Source organism: Bos mutus, chromosome 13 (genome assembly GCF_027580195.1).
Source record: "Bos mutus isolate GX-2022 chromosome 13, NWIPB_WYAK_1.1, whole genome shotgun sequence".
NCBI classification, from domain to species: Eukaryota; Metazoa; Chordata; class Mammalia; order Artiodactyla; family Bovidae; genus Bos; species Bos mutus.
This window is the reverse complement of record NC_091629.1, coordinates 44,721,763-44,736,520: the sequence shown is the minus strand read 5'-3', so window position 1 is coordinate 44,736,520 and position 14,758 is coordinate 44,721,763. Positions and strand designations below refer to the sequence as shown.

General features: G+C 52.0%; 1 protein-coding gene across 1 annotated transcript in view; it reads right to left on the bottom strand.

The window, feature by feature from the left end:
- Positions 1-321: 321 nt before the first annotated feature.
- Positions 322-14,758, bottom strand: part of ANGPT4 (angiopoietin 4) — a 50,836-nt gene continuing 36,399 nt past the window's right edge. The window contains exons 8-9 of the mRNA XM_005887931.2: positions 9,628-9,758; positions 322-8,680 (exon numbers count right to left, since the gene is read on the bottom strand). Coding sequence (XP_005887993.1) covers positions 8,520-8,680; positions 9,628-9,758 — 292 coding nt within the window. The 3' untranslated portion in view covers positions 322-8,519. The remainder of the gene's footprint in view (positions 8,681-9,627; positions 9,759-14,758) is intronic.

Here is a 14,758-nt window from a genome sequence, read left to right as displayed (position 1 = left end):
ATGTTTGCATTCCCACCTCTCCTAACACTCCCCTGGCCCCAGCTTAACTTCCAGACACCTCCGTCCATCTGGGTCTTCCAGCAGACACCTACCCCTCATGGAACAGAGACAAGTCATTCCTGTAATACCCTGCTTGAGTTCCTGCCCTACAGAATCCGTGAGCAAAATAAAGCCTGTGGTGGTTGTGTTTCACCAGATTGGGGTCATTTGATATGCAGAAGGAAATGTATCCTTGTTTATTCATTCGGGTTGATTCCAATCTTTTGTTAATACAAATGAAGCTGCAATGAATAACTTTGTGCATAGTTTGTGTATATTTAGATTCCTAGAAATGAGGATTACTGTGTCAAAGGGTAAAATGCATACACAATTTTGTTAGCTATTGCCAAATTCCTCTCTAAACAACTTTCTTTGTGCTTACAATATATTTGTACATGTATAATTTTCCTCTCCAACATAACTACAGAGAAACATACATAGAGAAAAATGCACAAATAGAGGTACAGCTTTTCAAATTCCCGGTGAAACTGAACATATGCGTGTAATCCTCACCCAGGTCAAGAAACAAACATTCCTGGCCCTCTGAAAGCCACCCTAGTCCCCCTTCCCAGCTCCCTTCCATGGTATCTGATTTCCTTTTGGTGTTTTCAGTTACGGGCTAATACATGTTATGCTCTTTGGTTTTTATTACAGTCATCAAAACCTGTTACACAGATGTCAGCTTTGTTAGATCCTTCTCTACGGTTCTGCCAGTCTGTTGGGTTATTGTTCTCAAACTAGGTTCCTGTGGAACCCTGGGGTCCTTTCTCAAATGACAGGAAAAAGAACAAATGCATGGATTGGCTCTTCTACATGCAAACATTTCCCTAAAACATTTGGGGTTCATTCCCACTTGTCTGCTACCAAGTGTTAACAATGACAGATGTTCAAGAAACAGGGGGAAACCTAGAGATGCCATGAGCTGTGCTGAGAATAAAAGTGGTCATCCTCTGTGAAGAAGTCATTTGCACTGGGACAGGACTTCGATGTATGTGTGTGCTAAGTCACTTCACTCGTGTCCGACTCTTTGCCACCCCATGGACTGTAGCCCTCCAGGCTCCTCTGTCCATCGGATTCTCCAGGCAAGAATACTGGAGTGGGTTGCCATGCCTACCTCCAGGGGATCTTCCCAACCCAGGGATTGAACCCATGTCTCTTATGTCTCCTGCATTGGCATGCAGGTTCTTTACCAATAGCGCCACCTGGGAAGCCCTTTTATGTATAGTAGATAGATTTTCTCTCATCTTCAAAAGTCTTGGTGAAATAGGTACTGTGATCCCTCTTTCACGGGGAGTGAAAACCCAAGCTCTGAGTGGGGAAGTAACTTGGTCAAGGTTCCTTGCTCATACTGAAGGATGGGAGAGGCTGGAGGCTCTGGGCTCCCTGACAGCTCTGGCTTCCTTTTATTTAGACCGCATCTTCCTGTCTTCTCTGTCTGGCACCCACGGCTCTACCCATCTCTGCCTCTGTCAGAGTTCCAGCCTCTTCCTTCCCTTCCTGAATATTCTGAAGCTTTCCCCTGAACCAGCCCCTGGGCCTTTGCACATACTGTTCCTTCTGCCTGGAACCCTCTTTCTTGTCTTTCACCTAACCTCCTGTCCTTCAAGGATGACTTCCCTAGGTTGCCATGCTTGCTCCAAGAGTACCGTGTAGTTCACCTGTCACAGTCACTGTGCTGTTTTTGCTGTTTGGTTATTGTGTTTCTGTCTCCTCCCACCCACCCTAGACTGTAGGCACTTTAGAACAGGTGTGTCTGTCTTGTTCATGGCTGTGTTGGCATTGCCTAGTTGTTGGCACACAGCTGGTATTTAGTAGGCATTTGTTGAGGGAAGGAACCATCTTACTTGAGTCTCACAACAATTCCGTGAATCTAGCAGGGCTGGGCTGCTCACTCTCATTCTATGGATGAGGAGAGTGAGGCCCAGTGAGGGAAGGGGTCCAGTCCACTGTGACCTGTGACCAGCCAGGCCTGGGTGACCGTGGTCCTGACACCTCTCCCAGACTGAGAGGAAGGCCTCAGCCAGCCAGGGGGCTTCCCAGCCTCCCATGACCCTCTGCTGCTCTCCAGCTTAGAATTGGCAAGTGTGACCTGTCTCTGCCTCCCCCCTTGCCCAGGATGTGCTGGGCAGGGGGAAGTCGGGGAGGGGGGCGAGGGGATGGGGAGAAGGCCAAGGAAACTGACAAGGAAAAAAGCTAAGTCCTACTCACAGAAGAGCTGGGGGTAGCAGGGCTGTGGTCATGTGTTCCGAAGCCAGGGCAGGGGAGTCAGGAAGTCAGAAGCAGGAAGGAAGCTCACATCCCTGCCCCAGGGGGATCCAGCGGAGACAGTGGGCCTTTGTCTTCCTGTGTGTTTCAAGCACTGGCCAGCTTGAACTCAGCAATTGCTTATGTATATATTTATTTTCCTTTAACCTTGGTCATAGGGTGAACACGCTCTGGAGCAGGTCATTGGGGTCCAAAACTCTCTCCTCACTGTGTGTCTTGGCTTCTCTGGGCCTCAGTTCCCCCACCTGTAAAAGGGGAAGATGATAATTGTACCTATCTTCTATGGTCATTACAGGGCTTCCCCAGATATTCTAAGGGAAATTCTCCATGGTGTGCCTGGTATAGAGAAATAATTGGAGAGAGCATCACAGAGAACTTACTATGTACAGGCCCAGTTATAGGGGTCCGCAATTTACTAAGACTGCATGGGGATTTCGGAGGCTCCAGCGTGATGCTTGAAAGGGGCAGAGGTGGGATGGAGACCCAGCTCTCTGCAGATATCAGAGGGCTGAACCAATGAACTGTGTTACTTAGAGAGAGCAGCTGCTGCATGTTGGGTCCTGCCTTCCATGCAATAGGCACATAAAGGTCAAGTGGAAATGGACAATTCTTCCAGGATACCTGGTGGCCATCTGGGACCCTTTCTTCAGGAGGAATGCTTTCTACCAGAAGCCTCTGAACTCCAGTGTTAAGAATCCCTGGAGCAGGGGTGGAGCTGGGGAAGGGTTAAGCTGAGTGATAAAGTCCTGCTTATAGGCTGAGCTCAGGGTACTCGGGAGCCACTGAAGGTTCTAGACAGGGGAAGTGCCATGACTGTAGGCCAGGAGGGAGCACACCTGGAGATGGGGCCCCGTGAGGAGGCTGCTGGGATCTTCCAGGCAAAACATGAGGCTGGGGTGAGAGGGCAGGTGCCGGAGGGGAAGCGGTGCCGGATGTCCTGCCTCCCTTCCTGCCAGCTGGGAAGTGTCACCTTTGAGTACAGCTGCCCTGGTCCCAGAGAAGGCAGCTGTGGTCGAGGATGGCAGAGCCGCCCACTAGACACAGACTACTCAACTCCAGACTCACACAAAAGAGAAACATTTAACTCACTGAGTTTTAGAGTCTTTCTGCTACAGCCACTTAGCCCGAACCAGAACTCACTGTTTGACCTCAGGCAAGGAACTTTACTTCTCTGAGCCTCAATTTCCACATTTGTAAATTGGGGGCAACAATAGAACCTGCTAAGAGTCAGAAATGACGCATGTAGAACTAACAAGGAGGAGGCACGTGGTTAAAGCCCCTCATTCCCACACAAGCCCCCCCGGCTGACCCCCTAACTCTCATTTAGCCCAAGGGCAAGCCTTTTATTTTCTCTGCCTCCTTCTGATTCCCTTGGTGGCTCAGGGCAGTGGACACAGGGCCCTCCAGGGCCCTTGACCCAGGATCTGAAAGACTTTCAGATAGAGGTGATCCCTCTCCTGCATTTTACAGATCGGGAAACTGAGGTCCAGAGAGGGGCAGGGCTTTGTCTCAGCTCCGCAGGTCCGTTCAGAGTGATGCTGAATCCAGCTTTTGGTGGGCACTGGGCAAGGAGTTGATCTCTGATAAAGGTGCTGGGGGCACCTTCTCCCACCTCTCCTCAGCTCACTGGGGAGTGGCAGCACTGGCTCAGCGGCATCACTCCTCCGCACTAACTTCTTTACCGTTCCTCATGACCACCCCAGGGCCTTGGCACGTGCTGTTCCCTCTAGTGGGAGAGCTCTTCCCACAGCTCCTCACCTGACAGCCGTTTCTCACATTTGGTCCTTGACTTAAGTGACTTTCTTCAGAGTCTTTCCCTGATCATCCTGCCCAGTTGGACCATCTGAAATCTTTTACCTATGGCTCCTATTTATTTTCTTCACTTATAATATATTAACTAATCAGTTAATTTAAATTTAAAAAATTTTGATTTTGGTGAGTCTTTCCCTTTAGTCTCTTAAGCACCATGATGTCTGGACTGTGGCTGTCTGTCTGTCTGTCTGTCTTGTTTGCTGCTCCCTCCCCATCACTGAGGCAGGCTCTGGCCCAGGCAGGTCCTCAGTACATACTCGCTATATGAATGAATGGATACGTGCATGAATGAATAAATTCCCGAGTGAACGTGCCAAGCCTGGACATTCACCACTGCCCTGAACCTGCACGACTTCCCTGTGACTAGATCACAGTCTCCCCATTGTACAGATGAAGAAAGTGAGGCTCAGAGAGGTCTTACAGGGGAGGGTAGGAAAGTGTGGGATGCTAAAGGCCATTGGACTTCCCTGCCCTCTGGACACATCCAACAGCAGCTCATAGGATACGTTACACATTAATCTAACACAAGAAGTAACACATTTATGCTGGTTGTGGCCTGAATCAGACTCCATTCTCTGAAGGGCTGCTCCATCAAAAGATGCTGATGCTGCTGTTGCCAAGGCAACACTGTTAGCTTTCCAAAGCATCTTTCATGAGAGAGGTGAAGGCCCACATGGACACTGTGGAGGGGGGACAGTCTGGAAAAAGGAGACAAATACCCTTTTCTACTGAGACAAACCATCCTGATGCTGGCTGCTCCCCTGCCCCCTGCAAAGGGCCACCTCATACCCCACCCATGGTTGCTGTCTCTGGGCTGTGCACAGTGAACTCTCTTCCCCAGTGTGGAAACTGCTTTTGCTGGAAACATCCAGAGATCTCAGGAACAATGTGTTCTCCCTGCCTGGCTCCACTGGGATTTACCAGACACCAGTGGGAAATACAGAGTAGTCTTGGAAAACTTTCCAGAAGGTTCGTTCATCCCTTGATATAGGTGGAGAGGACACCACTCCAGCCTTTTTGTGGTTGATGCCAAGATGCCTCCAGAGAGCTCTCGACGAGGGAGGCAACTGAAAGATGCAATGCACTGGAGGTGGTGTTGGCTCAGCTACTTGGATGAAACTCTTTCCCCTCTCTGAGCTCTAATTTCTTCATTGCTAAGGTGGGGAGAGTGCTGGTCTGATGCAGAGAGAGGTGACAAGGCTTCTAGGTAGGCATCGGCAGATGTAGGTATCCTTGAAGTTTCTGCAAGCAGTGGCTTCAGGAGACCTAGCCAAGGCCAAGGACATGCCAGCTAGGCCCCAGGGCCCTGTGCACTCCAAGTCCTTTATCTGGTCATGTCTACAGCTGTGGTGAGTCAGTGTTGCTGTCTTTTAGGCCTCCGCAGGTGCTCTGTCCTTATAGCACAGATGGGAACTGTAAAGGCTCAGAGAGGGCCAGGGGTGCTGCTCCAGGGGCAGAGCCGGGACTGTGAATTAGGATGTGACACCTCTGGGCAGGACACAGCAGTGTCCTTGATAGTCTGGGGCAAACCGGGGATTAGCTAGAGCCCGAGGGACAGGCCTTGGGGGCACGGAGGCTAGGAGAAGGGGCAGGGATAGAGATGAGAGCCAGGAATCTGCAAGAGGGAAGGAGAAAAAGTGAACCCCTGTTCTCGACTGCCCAGCATCCCTGCTTCCTGAAGCGGCTCCTCATTTTCTCCAAGGCCAATCCAACGCCTTGGAGGGGACTGACCTCAGTCCCTGGTTCTAGGCATGATCATGTGACCCAGGTCCGGTCAATCAGAATCACAGTGGTAAACGCAAGGATGGACATAGGACGAGTCCTGGCTGGAAAGAATTCTGCTCTTGTTGGAATCACTGGGACAGGGGAGCTTTCTGGCTGAGGGATGTTAAGCAGGCAGAACACGAGCCTGCGGTTGCTGGAGCCATCGTCAGGAGGGAACCTGATGGAGAATGAGGTCAGCATGATGGATGGCAGGCCTGAGAGGTGAGGAGCGACATCATTTGAGCACCCAGATCTAACCACACCCGAATCTGTCCCTAGACTCCCTGTATGTGAGTCAGTCCACTCCTCAGGATAAGTTTTCTGTCCCTTGCACTTGAGAATCCTGGCACAGAGAAGGAAGGAAAGTTAAAAAGGAAGGATGGACATTTTCAAGAAGAGATACGTGAGGGTTACCCCAATTGGGTTCTTGTGTTTTTAGACAACTGGAATGCAGGTAGAGATTGGAGCCTTCGCCCCACCCAGAGGAGCTCTGTTCCTGGGGCTCCCAGCAGTGCCTATACACTTGCAGTGAAAAAAAAAAAAAATGCTGTAGCTACAAAGATAAAGCACTTAACTTCCCTAGGTCCAGGAGAAGGGGTGGCATGTACTACTAGGGCCGATTTCTCCACCCCATTCACTTCTTTGGGAACTAACATTTATTAGGCACCTGCTTCCTGCTGGGCTCTGCTAAGAGGCTGAAAGACAGTCTCATTTCCTCCTGCCCCAGCACAGTGAGGAGGGAGAATCACCATCTCCATCTCACAGACCAGACGATCGACCTTGAGAGGCAGGACCACTGGTTTCAAGCTCAAGAGCCGCAGCAGGTCTGTCTGAGTCCAAAGTCCTGCCCACGGCACCACGCTGCATACACTAGATGCTAAATGAAGGCTCGCCTAGCAAATGCTGGATAAGGTGCTGTCAGCCTTCTGGGCAGCAACCTGCCCCTAGGTACTTTTCCCTCCTGCCTGAAATGCCACCATTAGCAACCACACCCTTTGGTTTCCCAGAAGGAGATCAGCACTAATCTGTGCTGGTTTGGCACAGGGGATTGGCAGAGGTGGGACTCAGGAGGTGGGACAGAGCCAGGCGAAACGAAGGTGCCCTGCTCCACCCCACAGCCTTATGCAGGAGAAAATCTTCTGAAGATAGAGGGGTGTCCGGGCGGGAGGGCAGGTCGGTCCTGGCTGGACCCAGGTGTTGGCTGAGGATGACAGGGCTTCAGTGGCCTCATCAGGATTGAGGCCAGTGACACAGTAATGGGAGTGGGTGGCAGAATGGCCATGGCCCCTCTCTGCTCCTCTCCTCTGAAAGAAGCTCATGAGGAGCCCCTGGTTGCCCAGACTCAGCAAAGCCCTGTCTCCATGGATAACTGCAGCATCGCTCTTGGATGAGAGAGGAGGAGACTAGGAGTTCTGGTTTGGAGGCAGAAAGGATCTGGACCCAGCGATTGGTTTCCTGCTCAAGACAGAGTGGGCAGTCCCCAAGAGTCCCTAAACTTGAGAGCTGGTGTGAGTTGGGGACACAAGAAGGGTGGACGGCAGCCCCAGCCAGAAAACTGGCTTCCTAGGGTCAGAGAAGCCTAGAAGCACTTAGTTCTAAGACCAAAGACTTAGTTCTAGACTCTTCTTCAGTGACAGCATGTCTGTTTCAACCCAAAGCCTCTTTCCAGTTGTTTTTAGAGGCTGTCTGAAAATGTTATGGTGGCCCTCATTGCTGAAAATGGTGAAAACAGCTGGGGATGGGGATGGGGCCTGGGGTTTAACTCATGACTCGGGAGAACCAATTTTCTCCAAGGGCATCCACAGCCCCAGGAGATGCTCTGAGATAATCAGGTCCCATTTTCAAATAAGTAAATTTGGGGAAAGTGGCCCACTCTAGCCCTTTCATGGGTGGTCACAAAGCACATGACCACAGTGATGGCTCTGACAATGCGTCTACATTGATTTAACCTGGTGTTTCCCTCCCTCATTAGACCACAGGTACCTTTATTCTCTCTGGAACATATTCTAGAACATTCTAGGGGTAAAGGAGTACCTCTTGGATCTCCTGGAGCCCCTGAGAAACCATGTCTGAGCTTTAGATGCTGGGGCCTAGGAGTGATGGACAGTGTGGGTGCAAATGGCGATTCCCATTATAGGAGGGACACAGCTCCTTCAGTCTTGAACAGAAAGTTCAAGGATGTGAGAAAGCTTGAAATAAGAGATGGCCTTCCCAACAACCCGGGGACAGAATCTGGGCCTCCACCTGAGTGGTTTCCTCCTGTAAATACCTTCCCACTTGCCTGAAATTCCACCACTAGCTGCATATTCCTTTGCAGAGCCCAGTTAAATCTGCTCTCCGCTTGTTCAGGATACTGCAGCCCTCAGGTGGGCAGGAGGTCCCTGCAGGAGGCAGGAGGGAAGAGGAGGAGGGACACTGAAGAGGCAGGAACCCCCAAATGTCCACCATTTCACAACTTGAGGGGAAAAGGGCTAGAGGCGACTCTTCTGGACTCCTGGGGCAAGGAGGGCTGGCTCAGGGGACCCCCAGGCTGTCCGGGACAAGGTCCTGGCATTGTGTCCTGTGTTCGAGTCCGGCTTGTCCAGGGGATACCATGGCCATGTCCTCCCTTGGGACCAGCCTCCAGGCGTGGCTGCCCCTTAGATGCCCGAGGGGCGCACCATCATGCGAGTGGCGCGCAGCGAGTAGCTGGGGCCCTGGAAGTAGTGCCAGCGGATGCCATTGAGCTTGCGAACGTGGTGACGGGCTGGATAGTAGATGCCATTGAGGTTTGAGAGGCCACAGGCGTCAAACCACCACCCTGGTGGAGGCGAGAGAAAGAGGCTTTAGGTAAATGGGGATGCAGTTAATAGGGTGAGGGCAGCCCCCTACCCCAAAGGTGAATCAGGGCTGCTGGCCCCTGAGAGAAGCCAGCTTGCTGAGGATGGGGTTGGGTGGGAATGGGTGGGAGATTCCCAGACCCTCTCCTCAGCCTGGGGCCTCCAGAGGCTGGGAGCTTGGGTCTGTCTCTCTGATGTCTCTGTCTCTTTGCTCCCTATGACCCTGCCTTTCTGGGTCTCTCTGCCTCTCACCCCGTTTCCATCCGTCTTTCGTGGATGAAACATGATCTGTGATTCTCTCTCCACCTTTCCCTCTGTACCTGCCCCTGTCCCCATGCAGCTCTGTGTCCACCTCTCTGTCTGTTCATCCTGGTGTTTCTCTCATTTCCGTCTGTCCCTGTCTCTGTGTCTCCTGAGGTCCCCTCCGATCTCTGTCCCTCTCATTCTGTCTCTCACATCCCATCTCCCACTCTCTGACGTAGCTCTCTGCAGAAAACACTGCCTGAGTCAGAGTTGGTGGGCAGCTGCCCCTCTGCCCCCAACCCAGGTCTCCCTCCTCCTGATCCTGCTTGGCCTGGAGGAGGGTTGCGGGGGAGTCTCAAATCTGGGGTTGGAGCAGATTAGGCATTTTACCCCCCTAGGGTGCACCCTGGTCCCCAGCATCAGTGCTGCTCTGAGGTCTTAGGGGAGAACTGGAGGTGCCAGCTTTAGGGGGCGGTGAGACCCTGGAGGGGACCTTAAGGACTCAGTGGAAGTAGGGAAGTTTGGATGAGGTACAGCCAGGCCAGCCTGCAAGTGAGTGAGACCCTGACCTGTACCCACTTCTTGATGGCACCTGGCTGCACAAAGACCCAAGTGGGGAGGCGATAAAGGTGTTCAGCCAGGTGAGCCTGTGCAGAGGCGTGGGTCCACCCCATCTTGCACCCACCTCCGGACAGCATCTGGGCGCACTTGCAGAGGCAGTTGTCATTGTCTGCGTCGCGCGTGCTGAAGTTGGTGCCCTGGAGGACCAGGCTGCTCTGGCGCCCTGCTGAGCCACTGTACCCACTCAGAGAAAGCCTGGAGGCCACCCGGAGGTGGTGATGGGAGAGAGGCACAGAGTCAGGTTGGGGCTGGTTGAGGAAGGGGCTCCCCTCTGGTTGTCCTGGGAAGGGAGCCCCATCCTGGATGCTGGGCCATCTTCCCTCCTGGATTGCCGTCCCTGCCTGCTGCCTCCAGGGACAGAGTCCCCATGTGTGCCAGGCCCCTCTCAGCTGGACCTGAGTCTTGGACAGTTGTGAGAGTGATCATGATAATAATAATAATAATAATAATGACTATGGCTAACACTTTTTGAACATGGACTATGTGCCAGGCATTGTTTAAAGCACTTAACGTGAGTTAACTCATTCTTGCTTAATCTTCACCATACCCTAAAACTCCTGTTTTACAGAAGAGGAAACAGAGCTCCTGTGAGCCAAAGGAGCCTTCCCCGAGTGTGAGAGCTGTGTGCCTTCCCTCCCCAGCTGACCATCCTGCAACCCCAGCCCTGTCACACCTCCTCATACTCATCCCCCCGCCCCCACTTCCAGGAAGACTTCCGTGACCACATCAGCCCACATGGATCGGGCCCCAAGGCACCCCAATACCTGTGACTTCTACCCTTGCAGCCAGGTGGGGAGGGTTTCTATTTATCAGGCTACAAGACCCTGGCAGACACCTTGAGGCCTGTGTGGTGATTGCAACCATGAGCTTTGGGGACAAAATGCCTGGATTCAAATCCCAGCTCTGCTGCTCGCCAGCTGCATGCCCTTGGGCAGATTGCTTCACCTCTCAGCTTCAGTTTCTTCACTTTTTAAAAACGGTAATGATAGCATATTAACCGTCATTGTGAGGGGGTGACCTCAGCATGTGACGAGTGTGGAGCGGTGCTGGCGCGTGCTAAGTGCCCAGCACGTTCAGGGCTTGTTGTTATCCGTCCTGTCCTGTCCGTGTGTTCCCAGCCCGGGGCGCGCGGCTGGCACAGGCTTCCACTGAGCCTGGCTGAAGACAGTGCTGGGGGCTTGTGGTGGGGGAGGGCCTCCACTGACAGCTGCGGCGGGAGCCACTTTGGGAGCAATCAAGGTCTTCTGGGTGGAGGCAAGGGGACACCAGGTACAGCCAGGGCAGTTCAGGGGAGCTCTGGTTCCCCAGGGCAGGGCCTGCGAGATGCCCCCAGAGGGATCTAGAGGGAAGGTGGTGCCTGGGCATGTGGCCTGGCTCAGTCCCTGTACCTCCCACCCATGGACTCTGCCTGCGGAGAGGGCAGGGCCAGCTCAGGGCAGACAGCCATGAAGCCTCAACAATGCCCTTAAATACATCACCCTGGGCTTGCATGACAGGTGTTGCAAACCCCCTTCCAAGAGGCCCACCTAGCCAGGGCCTCCCTGGGGTGGGAATAGGCTGGCCGGCCCACTTGCTCATATGGTCCCAGCTTCTTGTGGCTGTTGACGGCTCCCCTTAAGGGCTCAGACGTGTCACTTCAAGGCCAGGCTTGGGGCTCAGGCTGAGGTTGGGGGTCATGTTTAGTCTGGGGCCGCATGAAATCAGTGTTGGACAAAGCCAAATGATCTCATGAGGTCATTCAGCATCAGCCCCTTACTGGGCCCAAGTCCTCAGCCTCCCTTCCCCGCTCCTCTGGGAGCGAGAAGGGGGATCTGCAGTCTCTAGGGGACCCTCAAGTCATGGGCCAGGAAACCCCACTTGACCCATTTTTCAGACACACTTTGAACATGTTCATGGCCGAGGCCTGGGGAACCCAAACAAACACACGGGTCCTTGGACGTCCCCAGGTGAGATACAGAAGGGGTGTGAGTTTGTGTGTCTGAGGTCGTGAGCATCTGGGTACGCGTCTTTGTGCCTGCGTGTGTATGTGTGCGTGTGTTTTGAGTTTGTGTGGCATTATCTATGGTGGATCTGGTGTGTGCTCTGCAATCTGTCTTTGTGGCTGGGTTGTGCATGTGTTTATCTGCAAGGGCTTCTCTGAGGCATGTTTGCACACGTGCCCGGTTGTGTGCTTGTGCTTGTTTGGGTAGCTATGGCACTTGTATGAGTCTCTGTGCTCTGAAGGCCCACGATATACCAAGGGGTGTGGTGAGCCCCTCCACACGAACATGTGTGTCTGTGCGTGTCCCTGTGTGCCTCTGTGTGTATCTGGTGCTCGTGCCGGGTCTGGGTGGGTGGCACCTCGGGGAGGCCTGTGCCTGCTGTCAGTGTGTGCTGTGCCTTGTCTGTGCCTCCCTCACCCCGCTCCATGGCTACTTCTCTGCAGGCTTCTGCATGCACCCCAGCTGGGCTCCAGAGGGTCCCCATCATTGTATCTGACATATAAGCGTGTCCCTCCTGCCCATGCCCCAGCTGCTGACTGCCAGGCTTCCCTGCCTCTGGGCATCCTTGAAAGGATCCTCCTCATCTTGTCAGGCAGCTGACTCTGGACAGTGGGGGCCCAGGGACCAGCGTTTGTTTCTGTCACTTTCCCCTAGCCCTTCTCTCGCAGTTTCCAGGCCCCTCTGTGTTTTCCAGGATCTTCCAAGCTGTTCCTGAATGAGCAGGGCCTATTCTTTAGGATCCCAGCAGCCTTTGAAAGAGCGTTGCTTAAGTTTAGGGTTTCTGTGGCCAGCTAGATGGCAACTCTTCTGTCTCTGCCTGGGGTGTCCTCTCTATCCTCTCTTTGTCTGGAGAATGCCTACTCTTCATAGGCATCACCTCCTCCAGGGAGCCCTCCTTGATAGCACTAGTGTCTCTGCTCCTGTGCTGTCCCCTTAGGCAACTCCTGTACTCCTGGGGGTGTGGGAAGACACACTCACCCCAAGATACACATGACGCACTGGACTGTGAACAACTTTGAGGGGTAGAGCGCAGGTCTGATTCTTCTCCAAATGACCAAGGCCAGCCCACACTTAGCTCAGGGCAAATGTTCAATATATTGTTATTATTATTTGGGGTCTGCTAAGGGTCAAATAGATGTGGGCCCTTTGAGACCTGAGAGTAATGGGCAGGGAGCTTCTCCAGATCTCAGATAAAAAGTCAGAGGCAGCACATCAAATTCACATAGGAGAGCACAGCAAGTGGTTCCAAATTTAACATAAATGCATATGTTCGTATAAATGGACATAAATAACTGAGATATGCATAGATGTAGAGATATTGTATTTCTGTCTTTGGATATATTGTTTATATATCTCTAACATTTACTTAACACTAACCATATGCTAGGCATTTTCCCACAGGTTATCTCAGTTATGACATAGATAGTGTGTTTTACTGAAGCACAGAGAGGTAAGTAACTTGTTTAAGGTCATGAATCCAACAAGTCAAAGAGTCAGGGTTCATACCCTGGGCAATCTGGCTCTAGGGCCATGTTCTTTAGCACAATGAGATATAATACTTTCTTGATATTTCTTCCCTAAGAAAAATGGCAGATCATGGACTTGGGGCCACAGAAGCTGCTGCCCCAGGACTGGGTCATGGAGATGAAATGAAGTTTAACTGTTACATGTGTAGGAAAGGGAGGCACCCCCACTTCCTGTTATGCACTTACTATGTCCCAGGCACTGGGGATGGGAACAGCAGTGAATTCGCACAGAACAGGCCAGCCAAGTGTGTGAAAGGATGGCTTGGGAACAGTAATTGTAATATAATAGTATAATATTATTTGTTGGATATTTACTAAGTGCTAGTGTTAATGCTCTATGTGTAGTATTTCATTCAAGCTTCACAGCACTTTGAGGTGAGTATACTTTGGGCACCCATTTCACAGATGAGACAGTGGAGGGAGCAACTTGCTCAGGGTCCCTCAGGGAGATAAGGATAAAGCCAGGATTTAAGCCTTGGCTTTGGTGGTCAGTGGCTTAAAGAGAGGTCAGCCAGGTGTTGTGGCTACTCACTGGTCAGCTCAAGGAGTCAGGGGGCATTCAGCTCAGCCAGCCTAGCCCAGACCTGGGGATGTTTCATTTAGCTCTAGACCTTACACTTTATGAAAGAGCATTATCAGATTGGGTTGAGTCCCATAAAGAGGGATGTCAGAAGCAGCCAACTGGATGAACCAGGAACATTTCACAGAGAGAGGGGCTGGGGGCACATCCCTGAGAGGCCATCAGAGAGGGAACTATGCATACAGTGCAAGGAGCCAGAGAGTCATGAGCGATTCTTTGGCAGGAAGTGGCTTCCCATTAATGGGAGCATTCCAGCATGGTTGGATGCTGACTGTGGCTGTAGAGGAGGTTCTAGCATCATGTGAAAAACCAGATGACATGTGAGGTCCCTTGTGGCCCTGGAACATGAATCTGTGAATTCAATTCTGTCCTGGTTCCAAGATAGCTTATCCTAATATCCTCGAGTTTCTCAGAGGCATAAAATGATGGGGGAGAAACACGAGTTTTGGCAGCAAAAATGAGTTTAAAACTATGCCTTCCCTACCTTGTAACTCTGGGCAGTTCCTACATCACTAAAGCAGGTATAGCAACACTTACCTCAGAAGGTTATGAGTGTGTGTGTGCTCTGTCACTCAGTCGTGTCCGACTCTTTGTGACCCTATGGACTGTATCCTGCCAGGCTCCTCTGCCCATGGGGAGTCTCTAGGCAAGAATACTAGAATGGGTTGCCATGCCCTCCTCCAGGGACCTTCCTGACCCCAGGGATCGAACCCAGGTCTCCTGCATTGCAGGCAGATTCTTTACCGTCTGAGCCACCAGGGAAGCCCTCAAAACGTTATGGGGAGGATTAAATGGAGCTATGTGCCTGGAACATAGTAGGTGCTCAAGAAATGCTCATTTCTTTTTCTGAATGGGACCAAGAACCCAGGCTGAGGGGGATGGTGGGAGACCTTGGTGATTTTATAAGTTGCTCATATTTAAGCCCATCCTGTGTTACAGAGCTACGGAGAAGCTGACTTGACTCGCCTGAGTTCACACAGCGAGCTGGAGAGAGTGAGAATGAGCCTAGGTCTCTTACTTCCCAGCCCGGAGACCTTTCCACTTCCCCTCATAACATAGGACAGACTGGGAACATCACTCCCGCGGTTCCAGGCCTCTGCAAAATGA